Genomic DNA, 26,768 nt, shown 5'->3' on the forward strand with positions numbered 1-26,768 from the left:
AAAAAAAAAAAAAAACCATTCTCAGTGCCTCCAGGCAAAAATGGCAAGAGAATTGGCATCAGATTCCTCAAAACAGAACAGAAAACCAAAGCAACCGTGGTATAGTATTTAAACAAGGAAAGAATGCGTGACCCATGGAAGTCACTCAAGCTGCCTTGCAAGTATCAAGGCCATACAAAATAGTTCAGAACATTCCAGAACTCACAGGATATACAAACGTGCCTTTCCTGAGGAAATCTACTAAAAGATGAGCTTTATCTAACAAAAGATGAAGTAAAGTGACACAGAAGGACCGACAGAAAGCATTTCATCCATTTCATTTTAGAGCAAAGACTAAAACAAGGGTGGGCAATGAGTTAAAAAATAAAAATGTGCTTTTAAGCCATTTTTCAAATAAAAGAGCAAGTCATTATAAATTACTAGTAAATTCCATATATAGGAAAAGAATAAAAAACATTTCAAATGCTTTATTATATTTTTAATTATATTGATCAATTATGTAATATATAAAATGGGAGGAAGCTGCTTATCCAAAAAATCATTATGAAAAATTCATAACACAAAACAAGACAAAAACATTAACCTTAACTTGGTTAGTCCCATGTGGAACTTAGTAGGATGGGGGGAAATAGGTTGTTTATAGTAGTAATGCATTCAAGGTTGTCATCAAATGACTTCCCTCACGGCTCAGACTGCAAGGAATCTGCCTGCAATGTAGGAGACTGGTTTTGATCCCTGGGTTGGGAAGATCTGGAGAAGGGAATGACAATCCAATCCAGAATTCCTGCTTGGAGAGTTCCATGGACAGAGGAGCCTGGCAGGCCACAGTCCATGGGGTCGCAAAGAGTCGGATACAACTGAGCAACTAACATAAACATAATGCTTTCAAGGCTGTCATCAAAGGATTTAACTACAGCAAAAGAAAATGCTTTCTAAAGCTCAAGGAAAAGTGTATGATTCAAACTTAAGGCAGGAGGTTATTACATAGTTCAAAATAGCAGAAAAAACAGTATTGTTAAAGAATATGATTTCACAGAAGTTTACCTTCTCAATCAAGCTGTCTCCTGGCCTAGAGTAAGATGACTCTATATTCACATATACACAGAAATGGTGACCAGGAACCACAAATATACTTACAAAGATCACTGATGCAAAAATAATGAACAGCCACAACAGTAATAAATTTAACATTTTCTGAGTACTTACTATCTGCTTATAAACTGTGTGGCATAATCTCATCTGACCCTCCCAAAAGGCTTATGAGTACTTTTATTATCCCATAGAGCTGAGGACATTGGGCATAGAGAATCACCTAATTTACACAGTCACAGAAATATAAGTGGTGAAACCAGGACTAAAATCCAAGTCTGAAAGATTTCACGGTTCATGCTCTTAAATCAGTATGGCATTCTGCATGGATCTTTATAATAAAATCTCACTTAAATACAGTAATGTACCCTAGTACATATGCTTTTTAAAAAGTAAGCAAAGATATACAGTTTATTATAATAAGTTTGCTCTCCTTAAATTCATACAATAATTTACTATTGAGGTATGAGGCAGCCCAGTGTTTTAGATAAAGTTCAAACTATTTTAAAAGGGATAAAAGACTAGATTATCTCTTCAGCCACCCTGTAATCCCTACCACTCCACCCCAATTTACAGTCCACTTCACCCTACAATTAAATCTTATGTTCCATTTTCTCACTTGTAAATCTACTCACATGCAGTTCTCTCTGCAGGGCAATTCCCTCCCCACCTATTCCTGCAACTGTCTAAAATTATTTCCTCCTTATCACCCTTGAAAGACCATTTTAGGCATGACCCCTCAAAGGAAATCTGCCTAAGCATGCACCTACATGATCTTTGTCTGTATTTCTCTTCTGTTTATGTCTATCATAGAATTTATCTTATTCTATTAATAATGGTCAATTATTACTTGTATCCTTGAGTGTTTCAGCACAGTACCTAGCAATCAGAAATTTTTAAATGCTAATTGATGGGAGAAAAAAATGTCTGATGTGGTTACTTGAAAAGATAATTTATAGGGTTGACTCCAACTATCTATATACCAACAGTAAAACTAATAATTATCAGTTTTAATACCTATTATTCAATTTGATATTCAATGGGAGAAAGTTATATTTTCTCAGTTAACTCTTAGATGATACCTTAATATGAGAAGTCCCAAGATTATACTTTTAGAGAACTCTGTTATTTTAAAGGAATTTAACATTTTGTTTTTCTCATCAAAACTGCAGTTCTGTTTTTCCATCAAACAGTACACTGACCTATTCACTAGAAAAAGAGTAAGAGAGTAAATTGGTGAAATACCTTGACAAAAGTTTGTCACTAATTATCATGAAAAATATCTAGGCTATTACCACTGGTCATCATAACTTAATAGGTGATTTCAGTACATTACTAAGACACATAATTTGTAATTTTTTCCTTGATGTTACCATCAAAAGTTAGAATTATGCCCTAAAAATGCTTATTATAAGTGCTCTTTTATCCATATATAGCTATATGTTTTGAAAATCTTTTTGACAACTTGTACTACCTTCTGACATTACTAATGAGTTCCTCTGGTAATGTAGAAACACTTTATTTCTCTAAACTTAAAGGATAACTATCCCCTTCTACCATTCTAAAACTGAAGAATATGCCTAGCTTCACCTTACCCATAAAATTCATAGTGCCTACATAACAGTTTGCAAACCAGAAGGAAGGTTAGTTTTTGGTTCTTTTTCTGATAGATACAGAAATTAACTGTTTTGCATAAAATGAAAAACTATATTCTAACCTACCTAGTATTAAGTAACCAAGCAAAGGACATGACTTAAGCAAAAATAAAAATAAAAGACCAAGAAGCTTGAAAAGATGCGAATTTTAAATTCCACTTCTTAAAACACCAAGTAGCAAATAACAAAAGACAAAATTATAGAAAGACAAAAGACAATAAGATAATACTCTATTAAACCCTTCTTCTTGATAATTCAGAGATTAGAAAATATCACACCGTAAAATATTAAACAAACCATTTTAAACCCTAACAACTACTCCTGCTAAAATTGATTCAAAAAGAAAAATATATTTCTAAAAGAAAAATAAAATAACACCAAAAGAACTAAGCTGGCTCTAAAACCATAAAAAAGCAAAATGCAGGAGAAAGTTTAATAAGATGTTCTCATAATAAAAATTTATGAAGTACTAAATTAAAGTAATAAAACTTAAAAAAACACCATTCTTTTAATATACAAAACATGTCTTTCTTTCAAAAATCTGATATCACAATATCACAAATTTTTACAAAGTTGAATCACTAACCTGTATTTTTTCATAATAAATTTGCAGTTATATTTACCTTCAGATCCCATGATGAAGTGATGGATATCAGGGCCTGTTGACATTCGAGGTCCTTGACAGCTTTTTTCTATTATACCTCTAGGTGTTACCATTTTTATATGAACCACCTGTTTAATACAATGCATGATGTAAATTCTAGATGTCTGTCAGTGAATGTTGTTTGTGTGGGTACACACACCCTATATATTTATATAAAACTATTTTTAAAATATTGGTTTAAGATAAACGGTGATTCCCTTCAGAATTCTAATACCTTTCAGTAATTTTTAGACTAAAAATAAATTTTATACAACTTTAAAAGAGGGAAAAAATATTCTAAGATTGTGAATATTCCTAAACCAATAACAGTCGTAAAAACTGAAAAACAATTTCTTTAAACCAAAGTTACTCTAGGGTTATCCATGTGGTAAAGAACTAAAGAACAGGAAAAATATGCAATGATCATATTTTAATGGGTTCATTCTTTCACTCATTTAACATTTATGAAGCACCATTATGCATGTCAAGCATTATTTACATGCTTAGAATTCTAAGAAAAGATTTATTCTTATCTTATTCCCACCTTCAACTTATCTACTTTACCCACACAGTAGAAAAGAATGAAGTATTCATTCTGATCATATCAAAATTGGGATGAAGAGGGAGCTGTGACTAAGTTAAAAAGAGGAGGAGAGATATGTGTGAAACATGTCTCTCACACATGTGAGAAAAACATTGTCGGGAGAGGGTCAATCAAAAAATGTTCCTCAGATCTGACTCAGAAATGGTTAGGTAAAACCCAACACATTCTTGGGTTGATGGTTTTTGATGGATAAATAAAAATAGAGTATGTATTATTGAAGGAAATGAACAAAGGATAAACAATTTACAAAATAAAAAGGAAAACTGCCAATAGGACAACTTTTAAATTTTAAAAGTTTACATTTACTAACAAGGAAATATAAAATTATATGACAAAACATAAATAAAAGGTCTAGTAAAATAAACATTCTCATAGCGCTAGTAAGAATGTCAAATGGCACAAGATTTCTAAAGAGCAACTTGACTATAAGGGTCCAAAGACATAAAAACATGCTTGATCCAACAATTCAAACTCTAGGAACTTACCCAAAGAAAATGATCAAAGATGTATGCTAAAGAAATTACTACAAAGGATATTTTTCCCTTTATTTATTACCATAATTTTTAAATAAAAAATAACTTAAAATATTTTTTATAGGGAATTACTTTACTAAATCACAAATTATCAATGAAAGAATTATATGCAGTTTTTAAAACTAGTGATACAAATCTATGCTCATATACATGGTAATGTATTGATAATATAGTTTAAAGAGCAGATGAAACACAGTATGATGCTTTTTTATAATTAAAACTAGATATAAACATGTAAATAAGTATATTAAGATGTGTACTTATAATCTGTGGCCCTTAAGTAACTGTAAAAAGGATTAAAATAAATTACATGCTTTAGCAGTACTAAAGGTAGCAGTCTATCAAATATGCTTAACTTTGATAAAGCTTTTAATAATTTAATAGCAAAAGGATCAAATTCTCTCCTCTGAAACTGAATTTGTTATCTTAATTGCAAAATGTGATTTCTAAAATATCTTCAATTAAAAAAAGATAATGTAAATATTTTTAAAGTGTTCATTATAGAGACAAAGTCGTAAATTGTTGGGTGTTAACTACAAAGAACCAATATATTTTATCAATAATTTGATATTTCTATCAACACAGGCATGATAAAAATTCTGTAATGCTGCTGCTGCTAAGTCCCTTCAGTCGTGTCTGACTCTGTGCGAGCCCAGAGATGGCAGCCCGCCAGGCTCCCCCGTCCCTGGGATTCTCCAGGCAAGAACACTGGAGTGGGTTGCCATTTCCTTCTCCAATGCATGAAAGTGAAAGTGAAGTCGCTCAGTCGTGTCCAACTCCTAGCGACCCCATGGACTTGAGCCTTCCAGGCTCCTCCGTCCATGGGATTTTCTAGGCAAGAGTACTGGAGTGGGGTGCCATTGCCTTCTCCAATTATAATGCTAGAGTTGAAAAACAAAGCTAAACAGCTCTAAGAATAATGTTAGGAACACCACATTAATAGTCTCAAAAATTATCTTTCAAATTGTTTTCAAAATATTGACGATAAAGGGAACTAACATGAATGAAGTACCTATTACATGCCAGGGATTCCACTACGAGTTTTCATTTTATGTCCTTTATTTCTCATAGCAATTCTATACAACAAATAACATCATTCTATTTTATACTGTAGGAAATTGAAGTTTAGAAAGGTGAAACAATTTGCACAAGGACACAAAATTAATCACTGTAAAAACTACAAATGGAACAAATGATACGGAATTCCTAGCTAGGATGCCTATCACACTAACTCTCAAGAGCAATAACACCAGGTCAGTGAAAACAAAGTGATGTGTACATAAAACATTACACTAACTAGAACATTTTCCACTGGGCTCTTTAATTCTACACAGAAACTTTCTTTCAGAAAAATAAGTATAATGTCTCATAAGGCCAAAGAATAGTAATGACAGACCACCTAATTAAATAGACTAAAATCTTGGTAGAGTTGAAGACTAAGGCTCTAAGTCTTGCAAAATAAAATTTATATGTATTTATAAGTCAGATAAAACATCTACAAAGCTTAGGTATTATTCACTCAAAAAGAAGCACTCTTAAATGACCACAGTTGTGTCTTTTAACTGTTTGGATTATAATGCATAGTCAATGTTATTATAATCAAAAGAGGTATACTTTTGAGGGGACTCTTCAACTCAATTTTTAATGGCTTAACAACTTTATAATAAAATCTATCGGCCAATCAATTATTATATAGTAACTAGAAAAAATTTACCAAGTCCTCAATATTGCCATAAATATTCTTCTTCATGCCTGATGCTCGAGTAGATACCCATCCTCCCACAGTGCTGAATTCCAGGGAATCTGGTTCATGACCTGTACAATAACCACTTTCTTTAAGCTGAAAAACAAAAATGTAATATTTTACCAGTGAAAATGGCCCCATTTTCCACAGCACTCAACACATTAACTCTTTCCACATTAGAATTTCCATGTGTCTTTGCTATCTGGACTCATTAAAACCTAAATAGATAAAGAAATACTTTTATCATACTTGTCCAAAAATATTTTTAGCTTTTTCCTAGTGGAAAACTTCGCAAAACTGAAAACTATGAACCAAGAGGCAGCTGTATTTTCCACAGGCTCACCAGGCAATCATACTCCTTACATTCTTTCATTTAAAAGACAACTACCCTTCTTACTTCTTGTTCCAACAAAGAGACAATTTAAACACCTATAGACATCAGATTATACTTAAATAAGTGCCAGCTTCACCTGAACACTTTCAACAAATAAAGCACTTAATCTCTTATTTTCCCTATCCTAATATAATCTGCAGCAGGCCTGCAGAAAATCTGAGCAAATTGCCTGTACTTAAATCTCTCAAGGAGTCATGTGTTTTAATGTACAGCCATCTGGCTAGGTTTCCTACATGTAATACCATCATTTATTTGTGATGCAGATCATGCATTCCTGTACATTAAATAGTCACTTGTTTCTCATTTTTCTATATTAGCTTGGCTTTGCCATCTGCACAGCACCTGAGGTTGAATGGATGCCCTTTACTGCAACAACACCAAAGCCATTCCACTAAAATCATTTTAAAGGCTCAGCCATCTCATGTCGAACGGTACAGACACCACCATCTGCATACCCACTGTCTACTGCACTCAAGCCCATCAATCTGTGTTGACCATTTTGATAGTCATCCAATTAAGCAACTGCTTCTGTTTTTCAAGTAAGCCATGCAGAGATGTAGAATATGTCAGTTGTGTTTACAACTGTGTATTTAAGTATCATATGCAAGTTATAATCCAAAATTTGAAAGTCGAGTAGACTAAATATAATTTGTTAGCTTCTGCAGATAAGCAATGCAAATTATTTATCATGTCTAATTCTGTTGCTGGAAAACAAGATTTAAAAAGACATTACTAAATAATGGAATCTTTCACTAAACATTCAATATGTTTATTTAATTTTAAGAGGTAAATAACCACTCATAAATAAGTAGCTTAAATACAAAACTGAACATTAAAATCGAGATCATCAGACCAATATACTTCCCTAACTCCCCAACAATCTTTATTCATATCCCAACAATCTATATTCATACTGTGCTGTGCTCAGTCATGTCTTGACTCTATGTGACTCCATAGACTGTAGCCTGCCAGTCTCCTCTACCCATGGAATATTTTATGTAAGAACACTGGAGTGGGATACCAGTTCCTACTCCATATTATTTACTCTCAAAAGACTACTGTCTTTCAACTTTTCTGAAGGTAAAAAATACACAAACACACACACACACACAGAACTCTTGAAACTAAACAAGAAAAAATCCAATTAAACAATAGACCAAAGATCTTAACAGACATTTCACTGAAAATAGCAAATAATCATATGAAAAGATGTTCCACATCATATGTCATCAGAGAAATAACAATTAAAACAACAAGATACTACTACACCTCCAAATGAATGGCCCAAAACCAGAATACTGACAATACCAGATGCTGGAGAGGATATGTGGCAGCAGAAACTCTCCGTGCTGGTGGGACTGCAAAATGGTACAGCTACTTTGGAAGACTGACAATTTCTTACAAAACTAAATATACTCTAGCAATCATACTCCATCTATTTAGTCAAGGAGTTGAAAACTTATGTCCTCATAAAAACCTGCACACAATGTTTAAAGCAGCTTTATTTATCAGTGCCAAAACTTGGAAGCAATGAGATCTCTTTCAGTAGGTGAATGGATAAACTATGGAACATTCAAATAACTGAATATTATTTACTGCTGAGAAGAAAAAAGCTATCAAGCCACGAAAAGACATGGAGGAAACGTATATTACTAAGTGAAAGAAGCCAATCTGAAAAGGCCACATATTCTATGATTCCAACTGTATGACATTCTGGAAAAGGCAAAACTACAGAAACAAGAAAATCAGTGGACGACTTCCCAGGTGGCTAAGACTCTGGGCTCCCAACGCAGGGCGGGTGGGTTCGATTCCTGGTCAGGGAACTAATTCCACATGCTGCATCCAAGAGTTCACATGCCGCAACTAAAGAAGCCACAAGGCTTCACAAATGAATACTGAACACCCCACGTGCTACAACTGAGCCCCGGCACAGCCAAAGAACTAAATAAATTTTTTTTTTAAAAAAAGACCAATGGTTGCCAGAGGCGAGGGGTTGGGGGTGGAAAATAAATAGGGAGAGTACAGAGAATGCAGGGAAGTGAAAATACTCTGAGTGACATTATAATGATGGGTACTCAACTGAGCGACTTCACTTTCACTTTTCTCTTTCATGCACTGGAGAAGGAAATGGCAACCCACTCCAGCGTTCTTGCCTGGAGAATCCCAAGGACAGAGGAGCCTGGTAAGCTGCCATCTACGGGGTCGCATAGAGTCGGACACGACTCAAGCGACTTAGCAGCAGCAGCAGCAACAATTATTTAAACATTTGTCCAAACCCACAAATGAACAGCACCATGAGAGAACCCTAAAATAAACTAAGGACTTTCCGTAATGATGATGTGCCAATGTAGGATGTCATTGTATCATTTGTATGGGGAATCTAAAAAAGCTGAACTCAAAGAAACAGAGCACGGACTGGTGGTTATCATGGGATGAAAGGGTGGGGGAAATGCGACAATATTGGTCAAAAGGTACAAACTTCCAGTTACAACATGAATAAATTCTGAGAATTTATAAATAAATTCAAAAAAAAGAAATCTACCATTCTTGTGAGTGATGTTGATATTGGGGGAGGCTAGGCATGCATGCACAGGCATATAGGAAATCTCTGTACCTCCCTCTCAATTTTGTTTTAAACCTAAAATTGCTCTAAAAAAAATAGACTATTTAAAAAAAATGAAACAAAGATATTTTCAGACAAATGTAGAAAAATTCATCAACAGCAGACCCACACTAAAGATATAAATATTTAAAACAAGCTCTTCAAGCAGAAAGAAAATATCACCAGACTGAATTAAAGGCATCATAAAGGGTAACTAGGGACTTCCCTGGTGGCTCAGTGGTAAAGAACCCGCCTGCTAATGAAGGAGATGTGGGTTTGATCCCTGGATTGAGAAGATCCCCTGGAAAAGGAAATGGCAACTAACTCCAATGAGTTGCCTAGGAAAACCCATGGACAGAGCAGCCTGACAGTCCACGGGTTTGCAAGAGTTGGACATGACTAAGCGACAAAAAACAAAACAACTAGATGGGTAAATATAAAAGATGATTTCTTATTGTTTAAATATCTTTAGGTGATGACTTACTATTTCGGTAAAAATTATAAAATTATCAAAGTAGAACACGTGACAATGGCATAGAGATAAGAAACATAATATTTCATGTGTTTTATGCTAAATGCTAAATATTATATTACCACCTGAAAGTAGACTGTTTTAAGTTAAAGATATATACGATAAAACCTGAAACAATCCTTAAAATAACAAAAAAGATAAAATGGTATCATTATACAAAACTCAATCCAAAAAAAGGCAGTAAAAAGTGGAAAAGGAGAAAAAACAGGTAGGTAAGATAAAAAACAAATGGCAAGATGACAGACTTCAACTGAACCATATCAACAAACCACAATGACAGGAAATGGTCTAACCACTGCAATTAAAAGACAGAGACTGTCAGGTTAGATAAAAAGGAAAAAGCAACTGTTAGCTACTTATAAGAAAAGCACTGTAAATATAAAAATATAAATTAGTAAAAAGTTTAAAAATGGAAAAAGGAAAAATATATACCATGCCAGCAACAGTGAAAACAGGAATGGCTGTTTTAACATCAGATAAAGTAGACTTCAGAGCAAAAAATGCCATCAGAAAGAAGGAAAGTAATTTCATAATAACAAAGCTATAACAATCCCAAGCATTTATTCTCCCAATAACAAAGCTTTAAAATATATGAAGTGAAACTGATAGAACTGCAAGAAAAAATAGATCTACAGTAATAACTGGAAGTTAAAATTTCCTTCTGTCAATAATTGATATAACAAGTAAACAAAAGAAAAAGTTTTTAATACAGAAGACCTAAACAACACTATAAATCAATTTGACTTTATAGACTACTCCAACCAACAGCAGCAGAAGACAAATTCTTTTCAAGTGTCCATGGTATACTTACAAGGTAGACCATGTTGTAGGCCATAAAACAAATATCAATTAATTTGATATGCTTTAGGTCATATAAAGAATGTTTTCTGAACACAAGAGAATTAACAGAGAAATCAGTAACAGAAAGATGTTTGAAAAAAAATCCCCCCAAAATTGCAAACTAAACAACAACATGTAAGTACCTACGGGTCAAAGAAAAAAAATCAAAAGGGAAGTAGACAATATTTTGAAATGAATGAAAATGAGAAGACATATCAAAATTTGTGGAACACCACTAAAGCAGTAGTTGGGAGAAATTTATAGTACTATAAAACCTATATTAAGAAGAAAGGCCTCAGGCTTCTCTGGTGGCACAGTGGATAAGAAGCTGCCTGCCAATGCAGGGGACACAGGTTCCATCTCTGGTTTGGGAAGATTCTATATGCCATGAGGCAATTAAGCCCAAGCGCCACAACTACTGAGCCCATGCTTCGGAACTGAGTCACAACTACAAAACCCATGTGCTGCAACTACTTAAGTTCGCTATGCTCTAGGGCCCGCGAGCTGCAACTACTGAGACTGTGTGCTGAAACTACTGAAGCCCACATGCCTGGAGCCTTTGCTCTGCAACAGGAAAAGTCACCACGATGAGAAGCTGGCACACCCTGACAAACAGTATCCCGCTTGCCACTAACCAGAGAAAGCTCATGCAAAGCAACAAAGACCCAACAAAGTCAAAAATAAATAAATAAAATAAAAATTTTAAATTATATATTAAAAAAAAAGAAAGGCCTGAAATCACCTCATCCTCCACTTCAAGAAATATAAAAAGCATTTGACAAAATCCAAAATCCACTCCTAATATAAAACACTCTATTTTCTGTTCTAGGTTCTTAGTATTTTCATATGGAATTTATAATCACCTTATCAATTTCTTAAAAAAAAAAAAGTCTCTTGGGATTTTGATTGGGATTGCATCAATTCTAGACATCAATTTGGGGAGAACCAATAATAATACTGAAATCTTCTGACCCATGAACATGGTATAGCTTTAGGTTTATTTTAGGTCTGTTTATTTCTCTCAGCTGGGTCTTGTGGTTTTTAGTATTCAAGTATTTCATATCTTTTAAAAAATGTTTAATGTATCTATTTGACCACTCTGGGTCTTAGCTGCATCATGCCAGGTCTTCAGATCTTCACTGCAGCATGTGGAATCTACTTCTGTGACCAGGGATCGAATCCCAGCTCCCTGTATTGCGAGCATGGAGTTTAAATCACTGGACCACCAGAGAAGTCCCAGTATTTCATATTTTTAATAGATTTTTCCTAAGTATTATATATATATTTTATAATATAAGTGGTATTTTAAAATTTTCCAATTTCTGATTTTTTATTAGTATACAGAAATAAAACTGATTTGTGTATATAGCTTTTAAATCTAGCAATCTTACTAAATTTACTAACTAGCTCTAAAAGTTTTAGCTCCCATTAGATTTACTACACAGATAATCATGTCCTTTGTGAATGAGGACAATTTTTCTTCTTCCTTTCCAATCTGTATGCCTTTATTTCTTACTTTAAAAAATTTAAACAGTTCTATTGAGGTTTTTACACCCCACCCCTGGAAAAAAAATAGGATATGTGCTTTGATTTTAACAAAATTATAGGATATTTAAATAAACCTACAGTGACAAAAAGCATATCAGAGACTGACAGGGATATAGTAAAGATGAGATGGAGAGAAATATAAAGAGGCCAAAAGGAAACTTTTGGGGTTGGCTGGCGCGTGTGTTCTACATCTTGACTGCAGTAATGGTTTCATGCTTGTAGTCATATACCAAATCTCATCAAGTTGCACATTTTAAACCACTGCAATTTACTGTGTGACAAGTATATCTCAATGAAACTGTTATAAAACAAAATAAAAGAAAACGACTCAAGATTTTAGCTCAAGCTGCCCAAAGAATTAAACTATCACCAACTGGGATTGAGAAGGCCATAGAATAAGCAAATTGAGGAGGGAAAACTTAAATTCAATTTTTAAAATTTTGAGTTTAAAATGTCTATTACATATACAAGTAGAGATATCAACTAAGCAAGTGGATATGCAAGTCTAGAATTCAAGAAAGTCTGAGGTGATATAAATATTGGAGTCTGGCATACAGAAGGAATATTTAAAATCAGCTATCCTTGAATGAAGCAAACAGTACTCAGTAAAAATTAGTGAAATAAATAAAAGTTCTAAGCACTTTACATTATTAACTTATTTCATCTCAACAAAAACTTTATGAAACAGGAATCATTATTTCCATTTTATAAAGAAATTGAGGCATAGAGAAATGCATCCAGAGGTGGGGAAAATCATAAGTCATATATCCCTAGACTACTAACTAGTAAAATTAAGTAGCCAAAGAGTTAATAAACATAGAAACAAATTCCCAAAATCCATAACTGACATTTAGTGACCTCCCTTAAATTTCACACATATTAAAATCAATGTAATTTACAAGTTAAAAAGATGAAAATCTGCGCTACCCACCTACTATATTTGTGTCATTTAAAAACTTTTAGAATGAAAAAGCAGCAAGTTTTCAGTCAGTTACCTCAGCTGAAGAAGAAACTGAAGGATACAGAAGCATAAGTGAGGAAGAACCTGAACGAGGATCAATACAGCTGTAGAAACTATTTTAAAGTCTACCAGAGGCAAAAAGAAATGTTCTGTGTTGGCATTTAAGGAAATGAACTAGTAAGTAAAATATTAAAAGTTCCTAGTCTAGTAAAATGTCATTTAAATTTCAAGGAAATATGTTCCTTGAATTTTAATTCTAACCTTTACAAAAAATCTTGGAAAGGTTAAAATACTATATCAAATGCTGAAATAAAGGATATAAAATTATAGACATGAAAGGCCATCCTTTGTTAAAAAAAACCTGCTGTGTTGATAATGCCTCTCAGAGCAACAGAAGACTAAACAGGTCTTTTTACATTTTTCATTAAATGCTATTATTCAACCCATGAAGTTAATTATAAAGTATAATAATTAACAAATCTAATTACCTTGAATTTATAAAACCTTGACTTACTGAAGATCTTTAATGCCTCAATGAATACGTTCAATTTTATCTAGTTCTCTGTACCTTAGTGCATTAAATTTAAAAAAAGAAAGATAAAAGTTTAATACTTTTTTTCAAAGCCTTTCATCCATAATTGATCACTGGACAACCCACTCCAGTATTCTTACTGGGATAATCCCATGGAGAGAGGAGCCTGGCAGGCTACAGTCGATAGGGTCGCAAAGAGTCAAACACGACTGAAAGACAGCACGCGCACACATACACCCACCAACTGCCTTCAAGTCTTTACCATGAAATGAGGGAAAAGACAATAAAGAGATCAACAAGCATGTCACATTGCTATGTTCCGTTAAGGAGGGGGTCTCTGTAATCCAAACTGAACAAAACATTCAGTTCATAGTTAGCAAATTGGACTTTTTAAATTTTGTTTGCAAAAGCTGAGTTACAATTATCTTGACCATATTTTAAAGGGCTGAAGGAACCAATACATTTTAATAATGACCTGCCTAGACTCCATGAAGAGAACCTCAAGTTTCCTAAAATTCATTAGGATCCCAAAAGTATATAAGGACTCTAACAGTTTCACTTATTCATGACATAAGCAGTTTTCAGTAAAATTAGTCACTGAAAATTTAAATGAATAGCAAATACCAACCAACTGATCAAATTTATTAATTTCTGAAAATTCTATGTCCAATTTACTCTATTTTGCTCCATTTTTACTACTTTATTTCAAGTCACTATCAGCCCTTGCCCAAATTACTGCAGCAGCCACTTTATCTGCCTTTATGTGTCCATCCATCCTCCACACAGTAGTATACAAGAACTATCTAAGTACAAAGGCAAAGTTCAAACTTTATGATCTAACCTCTTCGTATTGACCTGGCTTCATCCTCTACCACTACTAAATGTATGAAAGAAAGTGAAAGTCACTCAGTCGTGTCTGACTCTTTCCGACCCCATGGACTGTATAGTCCATGGAATTCTCCAGTCCCAAATATTGGAGTAGGTAGCCTTTCCCTTCTCCAGGGGATCTTTCCAACCCAGGGATCAAACCCAGGTCTCCTGCATTGTAGGGAGATTCTTTACCAGCAGAACCACAAGGGAAGCCCAACTATATGTATACTCATCCAGAATACAAGCACAAAGAATGTGTATTCTCCGTTACACACAGCCTAGGTCTCAGCCATACTCAGCTACCTGCAGACCCCCTCAAGAAACAGCTGCCTATAAAGCTTCCACACATGCTTCCTCTGACTGGATTGTTCTCTCCATCCCCATATTTCCTTCTCACTCTGATTTACCCTGAAGTTTCATTTTAAATGCCAAGCTCTCTATGATACCGTCTCCAACTCCCCTTTGAACCTCATTTGATGAGCCTTAACAGTCAGAACTGGACATGGAACAACAGACTGGTTCCAAATAGGAAAAGGAGGACATCAAGGTTGTATATTGTCACCCTGCTTATTTAACTTATATGCAGAGTACATCATGAGAAACGCTGGGCTGGAGGAAGCACAAGCTGGAATCAAGATTGCCGGGAGAAATATCAATAACCTCAGATATGCAAAGGACACCACCCTTATGGCAGAAAGTGAAGAAGGACTAAAAAGCCTCTTAATGTAAGTGAAAGAGGAGAGTGAAAAAGTTGGCTTAAAGCCAACGAAGATCATGACATCTGGTCCCATCACTTCATGGGAAATAGATGGGCAAACAGTGGAAACAGTGTCAGACTTCATTTCTGGGGGCTCCAAAATCACTGCAGATGGTGACTGCAGCCATGAAATTAAAAGACGCTTACTCCTTGGAAGCAAAGTTATGACCAACCTAGACAGCATATTTAAAAGCAGAGACATTACTTTGCCAACAAAGGTCCGTCTAGTCAAGGCTATGGTTTTTCCTGTGGTCATGTATGGATGAGAGTTGGACTGTGAAGAAAGCTGAGCACCGAAGAATTGATGCTTTTGAACTGTGGTGTTGGAGAAGACTCTTGAGAGTCCCTTGGACTGCAAGGAGATCCAACCAGCCCATCCTAAAGGAGATCATCCTCAGTGTTCATTGGAAGGATTGATGCTAAAGCTGAAAGCCAGTACTTTGGCCACCTCATGCAAAGAGTTGACTCATTGGAAAAGACCCTGATGCTGGGAGGGATTGAGGGCAGGAGGAAAAGGAGACGACAGAGGATGGGATGGCTGGATGGCATCACCGACTCGATGGACGTGAGTTTGGGTGAACTCCGGGAGATGGTGATGGACAGGGAGGTCTTGCGTGCTGTGATTCATGGGGTTGCAAAGAGTCAGACATGAATGAGTGACTGAACTGAACTGAACAGCCCATATTTAGCTGCCTTCTAGCAATTCTCATTGAGTTATATTGTCTGTTTACCTAATTTTCTGTCATAACATAAGCTTTCCAAAGTTAAGAGATGGGTGTCTTATTCACTATGGAGTTCACAGCATCCAGATCAATACCTGATCCACAACAAAAACTGAAAAATCTGAGTCAGCGAATATACTGTGAAAGGTACTTTTTTCATAGAGGAGGCACACAGCAGTTTTGAAAATCTTAAGTAACATACCTGTCTTTCCAATTCTTGTCCTGTTATGCCAGCCTCTACATGAGCTGTCAGATTGTTTTCATCAACCCAGAGGATACGATTCTGTTGCAAAAGAAGAAAAAGTCTCATCTCCATGAACAGACACTTTCTCAGGAAACACAACTTCCTAACTCTAAGCATCAAGTGACAAGACAGAAATTAAGTAGCAGTACCCACACTAGAAAGCGCCACTTGTCCCTGACTATACAACATCACAGAGTTAGTAACACAGGCAGTATACTGCACAGGAGTTGGTTTAAAACATAGACACTCATAAAAGGAGGAGGAAGGTCTCAGATTAAATGAGACTAAAAGAAACCACCACCAAAAGCTAACGTGGGCCTTGTCTGAATCCCTCTTCATACAATGAATTATAAAATAAAGACAGTTTTGAGATAACTGGAAAACGAACATGGACTGGATACTAAATGACATAAGGATTTACTTTTAATTTTCTCAGAAGTGATAACATAGTAAGAAAAAGTCCTTTTTAAAAGAAATACACAGAAATACTTGGTATAAAGTAGTATGCCATCAAGATTTGCTTTAAAAACAGTAGAGGAAAAAAGATAAAGTCAATATGACAAATGTAAATAATTATTTAGGGACTAGAAATGTTATTCTCTCAACTTAAGTAGCACAAGGGCCAACTCAGACCATAATGAACCAAAATTTCAAGAAATAATCCTAAAATTAATAGTTCCTTTAAATGGCAATCCACTCCAGTATTCTTGCCTGGAAAATCCCATGGACGGAAGAGCCTTGTAGGCTACAGTCCATGGGGTTGCAAAGAGTCGGACACGACTGAGTGACTTCACTTCACTTTCCTAATTTTAATCTTAAGTAGCCCCTCTGTCCTTCCAAAAGCAAAGTGCAATAGCATTAGTAAAAATTTGGGAAACAATTAAGTTTTGATGACTCGAATTAACATTGACTAATATTATTTGTTTTTTAATAATACAAATCAGGTCATCTATTGTATCACAATTTCAATTCATGCTTTTCAAATTATCAATTTCATATGTTAATTTGGTAGAATTCATCAAGGTATATGACTAAGAGTGACCTTAGCTTTTAGAGATCTGAAAACAAAGATAAAATGAGGAAAAGAATTTTAAACAAAATGGACAATATACTTTTTAAAAAACAACTAAGATTGAGCCATAAAGAAAACTTTTAAACCCAAACACTATCTTCAAACACATCTTATGTTATCATATACCATTTGTGAAGTGTCTAAAGAAATAATTGTTCTTGTCTCATCTGCAGGACACATCAGGCCATATGAAACACTTGTTCCTCCTGCCAAAATAGAAGACAATAACTATGCTTAAATATTATTTTTTAGCTACATATCTAGGGCAAATCCCTAATACAAAGTATACAAATAGGCCCACTAGGAAAAATACCTATTTCTACTTTGCAAAATGTAATTGGCAAATACTAACACACTAAAAGTAAACTCACCTTTATTTTATGGTGCGTGCCAAAATGAAGAAATATTATGGAGCTGAAAGCAATGGGACATGGCTCCATCCCTTGGGCACACTCAAGTGAAGCCCCTAACAATTTGTGGAACTCCAAAAACATAATTAGAGAAGTTCTAAGCTAATGATTACTGTGGAGAGACAGCATAAAAGAAAAAAATACCCATTCTATACAACTAGAGACACCATTATCTCCTTTCTATTATATTTATGAGATTCAATTATCGTTTAAAATACTGTCTTATATTTCCATACAAAAAGACCTCAACAAATTAGAATATATTCCTTAACATTTGTTGTCAAAGGAAAAATGCTTTCTTGATAACAGTATAGAACAATATAGTATTCTCAATTCTTAACCAGATCTGTATAATCATATATCAGAATAAATCTTTAATAGGTACTTTCATATGTTTTGGACAGAATACACATGGAAGTCACCTTGACACAGGTAAGAATTATAGGGGGTGTTTACCTACAAGGTTCAACTTAATTTTTCAAGGTATGATAATATTAAGAACATGGCTATGACCAGTGACCACTATTTCTTGTCAAAGTCATTTGAAATCAGAAAACTATTTCATTAAAAGTGGCACTGTAATGCTTTTGTACAGGAATTCAACAGGAAGTACCAGCTGAAGAAGGTGTCTGGAACTTATGATGTGTAGGGGTCCCATTTCCATTCCATTAATGCCAATTCAGTCAGTGAAGGCAACCTCCTTTGGCTTGTGGAAGTTGTTAAAACAATATGGTTGATGGATGATCAAGAGAGATTAAATTTGCTTTAAAATGTAAAATAATGTTAATTTTAAGTATTAAAAGATACTATTCATTTGGTCATCACTGTCCTGGTTGATCTTTTACATATGCATATCCCTCCTCAAAGATTTATGTTGGGTATAGCTAGTCTTTGAAAAAATAATATTCTCTCCATTAAGATAAAGGTTAGAAAGTAATTACTAAAGAAGGCACATTTTCTTATTTAGGCAGTAAGTCAGAGCTTCAGTTAGAATCCATATGGGAAAGAAGCCACAAACTAGGGTAAATCATATCTCAAACGGTTTAGGTAGATCTACTGAGAACAGAAATGAGCAGCATAAGCCAATTTTTCAGGATAACCATATCATAACTATAAGAATACTTATTTTCAGTGGGAATGCACAAATATTTAAAATAGAACAACTTTACATCACAATAAAATTCAAAAGGCACAATACCTACCACCAATTGGTATGATACAAAGGTTATATTTGCACGCTAGATTCACAATCTTAACTACATCATCATGACATGCTGTTGAAAAAAGGGAAAATAAATTAATCCCGAACATGAAAAAACTCTGGGTAATATTGCAATACAAGGGTCTAAAGTGTAATAAACTTCTTCATTTATTCACTCATGAACACATTAAATCACTATTCTAAAACTATTTTTTATCTTTAACTTTTCATTTTTAAATAATTTTATACATTTTGCAGTTTAAATATCTACACAGCATACACACATACATAGTACATAGATATTCAAACTGCAAGATGAGAAACTCACCTCCACTGTAGGGAATACCACATTGTCTCAAATTGCCTTACTGTCTCAAAACTTGCCTTCTTGCAGAGAAAAATTTGAACCTTATTACCCAATGGAAATTTACATTAAAGTTTAACAAAGACCTCAGTGAAATGACAACATGTTGCGAAACAAACTTCTTGGAAACTTCCCAAGAAGTTCTTATACTGAAAGAGTCAACAGAACAAAACTTTGATTTAGGCACCAATACACTACTCAAACAGATCATTTTCTTCCTGTGTATGTCAACCTCCTTCCTATCACAGAATTAAAGCAGGACTTTTCCCTCAGATACTCCCTGAAAAGGAAAAAGATCACATCTAAGAACTAAAAGTTCATATATGAGGTAATTTTTCAAAAAATAAAATACTCTATATATTCCTTTTATGGAATCTGAAGAGAAAAATGGAAAAGAAGATTAGCAGAACTTCTTACAAGGTGATTATGGACAGTAAGACGCAATATACTTACTCTGCTTTAAAATTTCTTCTACAAGAGATGGATATAAAGATTATACATATAAATACAGGGCCTAGTCATCAGTAAGAGCTAAATAACAGCAGAAAGCTCATCCACCTTCCATCTCAAGTCATATCCCTAAATAAAATTATTTTCTCAAAATTTAATTATTTATATCAAAGACAATACCTATATTAAACAACTTGCTTCATTATTTGAACACCATTAATTTTTACCCCACAAGTTGATATCAACAAAGTACTCATCAGTTTGCAGTAATCAATTATCTTAATAAAAGTTTCTATGCATCTGAATATATCATTGATCGATAATAATTTTATTAAGCTTTCAAATTAGCCAAAAATATATTTTTCTACTGACTTCTTAAAAGGATATATACATATTAAATGAAGATTTAGTCATCAACAACAAAATTAATCATTAAAACCATTCAGGATGATCATATTAAGAATTATATGACCTGCAGTGAACTCTAAAACTCAGCAGTGGCCACAGGACTGGAAAAGGTCAGTTTTCATTCCAATCCCAAAGAAAGGCAATGCCAAAGAATGCTCAAACTACTGCACAATTGTACTCATCTCACATGCTAGTAAACTAATGCTCAAAATTCTCCAAGTCAGGCTTCAGCAATACATGAACCGTGAACTTCCTGATGTTCAAGCTGTATTTAGAAAAGGCAGAGGAACCAGAGATCAAATTGCCAACATCTGCTGGATCATGGAAAAAGCAAGAGAGTTCCAGAAAAACATCTATTTCTGCTCTATTGACTATGCCAAAGCCTTTGACTGTGTGGATCACAGGAAACTGTGGAAAATTCTCCAAGAGATGGGAATACCAGACCACCTGACCTGCCTCTTGAGAAACCTTTATGCAGTTCAGGAAGCAACAGTTAGAACTGGACATGGAACACCAGACTGGTTCCAAATAGGAAAAGGAATATGTCAAGGCTGTATATTGTCACCCTGCTTATTTAACTTATACGCAGAGTACATCATGAGAAACGCTGGGCTGGATGAACCACAAGCTGGAATCAAGATTGTCAGGAGAAATATCAATAACCTCAGATATGCAGATGACACCACCCTTATGGCAGAAAGTGAAGAAGAACTAAAGAGCCTCTTGATGAAAGTGAAAGAGGAGAGTGAAAAAGTTGGCTTAAAGCTCAACATTCAGAAAATGAAGATCATGGCATCTGGTCCCATCACTCCATGGGAAATAGTGGAAACAGTGTCAAGACTTAATTTTGGGGGGCTCCAAAATCATTGCAGATGGTGACTGCAGCCATGAAATTAAAAGACTCTCACTCCTTGGAAGAAAAGTTATGACCAACCTAGACAGCATATTCAAAAGCAGAGACATTACTTTGCCAACTAAGGTCCATCTAGTCAAGGCTATGGTTTTTCCAGTGGTCATGTATGGATGTGAGAGTTGGACTGTGAAGAAAGCTGAGCACTGAAGAATTGATGCCTTTGAACTGTGGTGTTGGAGAAGACTCTTGAGAGTCCCTTGGACTGCAAGGAGATCCAACCATTCCATCCTAAAGGAGATCAGTTCTAGGTGTTCATTGGAAGGACTGATGCTGAGGCTGAAACTCCAATACTTTGGCCACCTCATGCGAAGAGTTGACTCATTGGAAAAGACCCTGATGCTGGGAGGGACTGCGGGCAGGAGGAGAAGGGGATGACAGAGGATGAGATGGCTGGATGGCATCACCGACTCCATGCACTTGAGTTTGGGTAAACTCCGGGAGTTGGTGATGGACAGGGAGGCATGGCACGCTGCAATTCATGGGGTGGCAAAGAGTCAGTTGAACTGAACTGAACTGAAACTCTAAAAATATAGCTATCTATATTTTTTACAGCTCATATGTTTAAAAGTACCTATTTCCAATACTAAATTTACTTAAAGTTTAACAATACTAAATTAATAACACAAAGAAAAACAGGCACTTACTTGGCCATAAAACTATGTCAGGAATTCTCTGAAATATTCCTTCCCTGAGCAAAAATATCTCATGAAGACAATGACCTGTTTTGTGATTTAAAAAAGAAAATGTAAAAATATCTTAAAGGAAATTTTAAACTTAAAACTAAATAGGATTTATATGAAGTTGCTTACCATGAGCTCTAAATACTCGATCATCTGCTTCTTGTGAATATGAAATATTAGTTTCTTTAAGGTCATGAAGAAAATCTTCACTTACAATAGAAGGAGGTGTATCACTAGGATTTAAGGATGCCTAGAAAATAAAATTGTTTTTTTTTTACTTATTTCTAAAAAATAAAAATTTTAAATGTTACAGAGAAGTGACTATAAAACATGAATTTTTTTTTTTAAACATCTGAACTAGGACAGAAGCATAGAAAAATAATAAATAATACATATGGAAACCAACTCTGTGACAGTAACCAATTACAAATGGTCTTAAAAACTACATTCTGTAACATAAGTTATAACAGCCTTATGTTTTCTCTTTTGCTTCTATATCCTATCTTTTCATTATTTCTAAAGTCAACAATTAAGGAGACTTCCCCGGCAGTCCAGTGGTTAAGACTCCATGCTCTCACTGCAGGGGGCATAGGTTCAATCCTTGATCAGAGGGCTAATAAGTAAGATCCCCTATGCCACATGGTGTGGTCAAAAACAAATAAATATAATAAAAATAAAGATTACAATTAAGAAGATAGAAAAGTCTGAAATCTTCAATTTTAAACTAGAGAGACTGGGATATAGATAGTTAACTTCTGCATTATCTACATTTCATCTGTAGATAAAATTTACCATTTCAGAATGAGCAGCAAAAAGCCTCCCAATAAGAAGTAAACCCATTTTTATAGGCCTGCTTTAAAACTCACAACATAAACTTGATACTTAATTTCAACTAACAAGTATTCAACTTTAAAGCTATGTGACACTGGCTCACCCAACTTCTTTGAGCCTTGGTTTCTTCAACTGTTAAATGAGATTATCACCATCAAATGTATACAACTGCCATAAGGAAGGAGAGTTAAATGTGGTAATTTTTGTGAAAAGCACCTATTATCATGCCTACCATATAGGATGGAGAAGGCAATGGCACCCCACTCTAGTACTGTTGCCTGGAAAATCCCAGGGATGGAGGAGCCTGGTAGGCTGCAGTCCATGGGATTGCTAAGAAACGGACACAACTGGGCAACTTCACTTTCACTTTTCACTTTCATGCATTGGGGAAGGAAATGGCAACCCACTCCACTGTTCTTGCCTGGAGAATCCCAGGGACGGGGGAGCCTGGTAGGCTGCCATCTCTGGGGTTGCAGAGTCAGACACGACTGAAGCGACTTAGCAGCAGCAGCAGCATATAGGAAAAGTTGGCTAACCAAATCAAATCTGTTATGTTAAAAAAGCTATGGTATAGTATTTGGAAAAACTAAAATATAAGAATATGTAAAGAAAAATACTTACATAGCCTTAAATATCTTATTAATGTTCTATATTCAATATTCAGTTATATAATAAATATTTCTTGCACATGTGCTATAGGGCCCTGGTGATACAGCAGTGAGTTAAACCCAAAAAACTGACCTCATGGAATTAACCTATAGTGGAAAGAAATGACCAAAAGAATCTTGCTAAAACATACAGATTACTAATTTTGTTACGTTCCTGAAACCTGAAATGGCTTAAACCAGAAAAAAAGAAGTGCATGTAAAACTGGTAAATTTTCTGGATATGATACATAGATGGTATCAGTGACAAAAAAAAAAAAGTAAAACAAATAGTCAAAACACAGAAAGAGAAGATGGTTATTTTGAGACATTAGTCTGCCATCTTCTCAGCCAGCCAGCTCTCTTAATAAAGTCGCATTCCTTGCCGCAAAAAAAAAAAAAAAAACCACAGAAAAAATTAAGGAAGTAGAAGAGATTTTTTTAAAGAAAGGTTAAAAGAATTTGCTTTGGGAGAGGTAGGAATTAGATGTTTAGTCTAATTAAGTAGAAGAATAAAATGTAACTGTGGACTTATAAATAAACAAAATAAGCACTCACTAAATATCTACAGTCCTTAATAATATGTTGAATATAGTGGATAATATAGTATAAATCATAGCCTCTGCACTTATGGAAGTTATACACAAAGGGATATACAGAATACTATACCATAGTAAGTAATAAATAATAAACATTATAATTATATAAAGAAATGCTATTTCATTAGCTTAATACAGTTTAAAGGTTTTTAACCCCCCTTTCAGAAAAGTGATACAAGAGCAAACTAAAATTTTCTATCACTCATATCTTAAAATCAAAATTATATTTTTAACCTTTAAATATTTTAAATGTTTTGATAATAATATAACATTACATTTTTATTTTAAATTATTCTATGTAAATCCTAGATTACTGTCAGTTCATTACAAAATGTAAAAATAACAGCAACTTATATTTTGGTAATTAAGTGCTCTCACAAACTTAATTCATTTCAACTTCACTACTACTTGTGACACACAGAACTGACACTTATGACTCTCATTTCTCCTATTAAGGTAACTGAGGTTCACAGAGCTTAAAAGTTTGAGATAAATCTCAAGATAAATGTTGAGATTAGGCTCTACATCTGTGATGCTAAAAAACAAACAAACGAAAAACACCCCTAGAAACTCTAACAAGGCCAATCAAACTACCAAAAAGGACAAATATATTAAAGCAACTGTAACAAATTATAAAGATAAGTTTAATTAATGTGGCATTAACCACACATACATACATGCTCAATTAAGAATATTATTAATTGTTTTTATTCACTTACTTTAGAGGTAGTTTTATGCTCCACATTTACTCCAAGGGTATTCTGGATCCACTCTCTAAAAGTTGGCAATGACATGCCACTCAGAGGGTACCTAAGGTAAAAAGAAGTAAAACATTAGAGCAAAGTATCTTCATGTAAATTCAAACCTTAGATTCTGTTTCTAGCAGAGGTCAAGTAGTTGCTATCAAACCAACCCTCCCACATATAATGATAAGCTCTGGACAAAAAAAAAAAAAAAACAAAAACCTAATTATTTGAGGACAGTATAGATAGTCCAATGATAGGCAAAAATAGGGGGTAAGAAGAAAACAGCACCACATATAAGTTTCCAGTTTCAGCAGGTTTCAGCTAAAAGGGAAAGCTCCAGCACACAGAGTACCACAGAAAGAATAAAGAATTCAAGAATGCAAAAACCCTATAGTATCCCTGGCTTAAAGAGCCATTGGATGGTGTTTGCAGTGAACACAGCATCTGGGAAGAGCACAGAAAAATCACGCAAATCCAGGAGTAGTTAGAGAGAGACTTGTATATAAACTCTGTCCAAATGTCTGGCTGACCTCGAATAACAAGTGTATGGAGCAGACTCGAAGCAGCCCAGTTAAGCTTAAAAGAACTGAATATAAAATTCAGCTGCTCACCATCACAGAAGTAAACCTGAGGTAAGTCAAGTTAATTGCTTGGTTTAAAAACAACAAAACAGCCTTTTCAGACAAATGTAACAGAATACAGACTTTCCTCAACACATCAGTATCAATGTCCAAGATACACTTCAAAATTATTAGACATAAACAACCAACAAATTGTTATCCATAATTAAGAGAAAAGGCAATCAATAAGAAACCCCAAGATGATCCAAAATATTGGAAATAGCACACAAGGATTTGAAAACAGCTGCTGCTGCTAAGACGCTCAGTCGTGTCCAACTCTTGGCGACCCCAGACGGCAGCCTACCAGGCTCCTCCATCCCTGGGATTTTCCAGGCAAGAGTACTGGAGTGGGATGCCATTTCCTTCTCCCTTGAAAACAGCTATAACCACACTAAAGGACAAAAGGGAAAATATGTTACCAGTGAATAAGAGAAAATAAATCTCAGCAGAGATAGAAATTATTTTTAAAAACAGAAATTCTATAATTAAAATTGAAATAAAAATTCATTGGAGGAACTCAAAAACAGACCAGAGATGTCAGTGAACTTACAGTCAGAGCAATAAAACATATATAATCTAAACAACAAAGAAAATAGAAAAAAATAAACAGAGCTGCAAGGACCTGTGGAACAACAGAAAAACACTAACATACATATAAATGCAGACCCAAGAACAAGAGGAAAAGGAATTTTTTAAAAAAGTATTTGAAGAAATAATAACAGAAAGTTTCCAAATCTGATGAAAGATGTAAGTTTAGAAATTAAAGAAAGCCAGAGAACTCTAGAAGATAAATGCAGAGGCATGTGACAGTCAAATTGCAACTTAAAAAACAAAGCGAAAAAGAGAAAGACATTTTAAAAGCATCTAGAGAAAAATGACATACTACACATAATGTAATAACAAAGTTATGACTGACTTCTCATTAGAAAGTCCAGAAAAAAAAAAAAAAAGAAAGAAAGTCCAGAAAACTACTGAACAACATTTTTCAAGTGCTGAAAGGAAAAGAATGCCAACTTAGAATTGTATATCTGGTAAAAGGTATCCTTCAAGAACAAAAGTAAAACAAAGAGCTCTTCAGATGAAAACTAAGAGAAGGAAGAGCCAGCACACCTACGCTATAAGCAATGCCAGAGGAACCTGTACAGGCTGAAGGCGAGTTCACACTGAATGCACTGTCTTCACAATGGAATAAGCAATGACTCAAAGAGTAAACATCTGAGCAAATATAACTATTCTTCTTGGTTTCTTTAAAATGTGTATCACTTTAAAAAATTATAATACTATATGATGAAGTGATAGAACTATAAATCATATCATGATGTGACAAGCATAAAAAGAACAGGGATTAGTAAATAAACCGGATTTGCAAGGTGCTTGTATTTCATAAAAAGTGCTACAAAACATTTAAAACACACAAAAGAACTCTACAGAGCAGGAACAATATGAAAAAAAGTAGGTCTGCTACTCAAGTTTTGTTTCCTCTTATCTTCCAACCCAAATTCTATTTAAATAAGTTTATATGAATCACGAACATTATTTCATATACACAAGAAGTCCTAA

At 34.5% G+C, this 26,768-nt stretch overlaps 1 protein-coding gene across 7 annotated transcripts in view; it reads right to left on the minus strand.

Moving 5' to 3' along the window:
• Nucleotides 1-26,768, minus strand: part of AGPS (alkylglycerone phosphate synthase) — a 133,574-nt gene that overhangs the window by 64,093 nt on the left and 42,713 nt on the right. For 2 of the 7 annotated variants that reach the window (XM_027964810.3, XM_060409732.1), the window contains 8 exons: nucleotides 24,562-24,652; nucleotides 21,898-22,018; nucleotides 21,733-21,807; nucleotides 18,955-19,026; nucleotides 17,469-17,548; nucleotides 16,229-16,309; nucleotides 6,239-6,364; nucleotides 3,368-3,476 (listed from right to left, as the gene is read on the minus strand). In XM_027964810.3, the coding sequence (XP_027820611.1) occupies nucleotides 3,368-3,476; nucleotides 6,239-6,364; nucleotides 16,229-16,309; nucleotides 17,469-17,548; nucleotides 18,955-19,026; nucleotides 21,733-21,807; nucleotides 21,898-22,018; nucleotides 24,562-24,652 (755 nt within the window). Of the gene's footprint in view, nucleotides 1-3,367; nucleotides 3,477-6,238; nucleotides 6,365-16,228; nucleotides 16,310-17,468; nucleotides 17,549-18,954; nucleotides 19,027-21,732; nucleotides 21,808-21,897; nucleotides 22,019-24,561; nucleotides 24,653-25,512; nucleotides 25,600-26,768 lie in introns of all 7 variants that reach the window. The other 5 variants (XM_042243675.2, XM_042243676.2, XM_042243678.2 and 2 more) reach the window with 5 other exon arrangements.

This window comes from Ovis aries, chromosome 2, assembly GCF_016772045.2.
Source record: "Ovis aries strain OAR_USU_Benz2616 breed Rambouillet chromosome 2, ARS-UI_Ramb_v3.0, whole genome shotgun sequence".
Taxonomy (NCBI): Eukaryota; Metazoa; Chordata; class Mammalia; order Artiodactyla; family Bovidae; genus Ovis; species Ovis aries.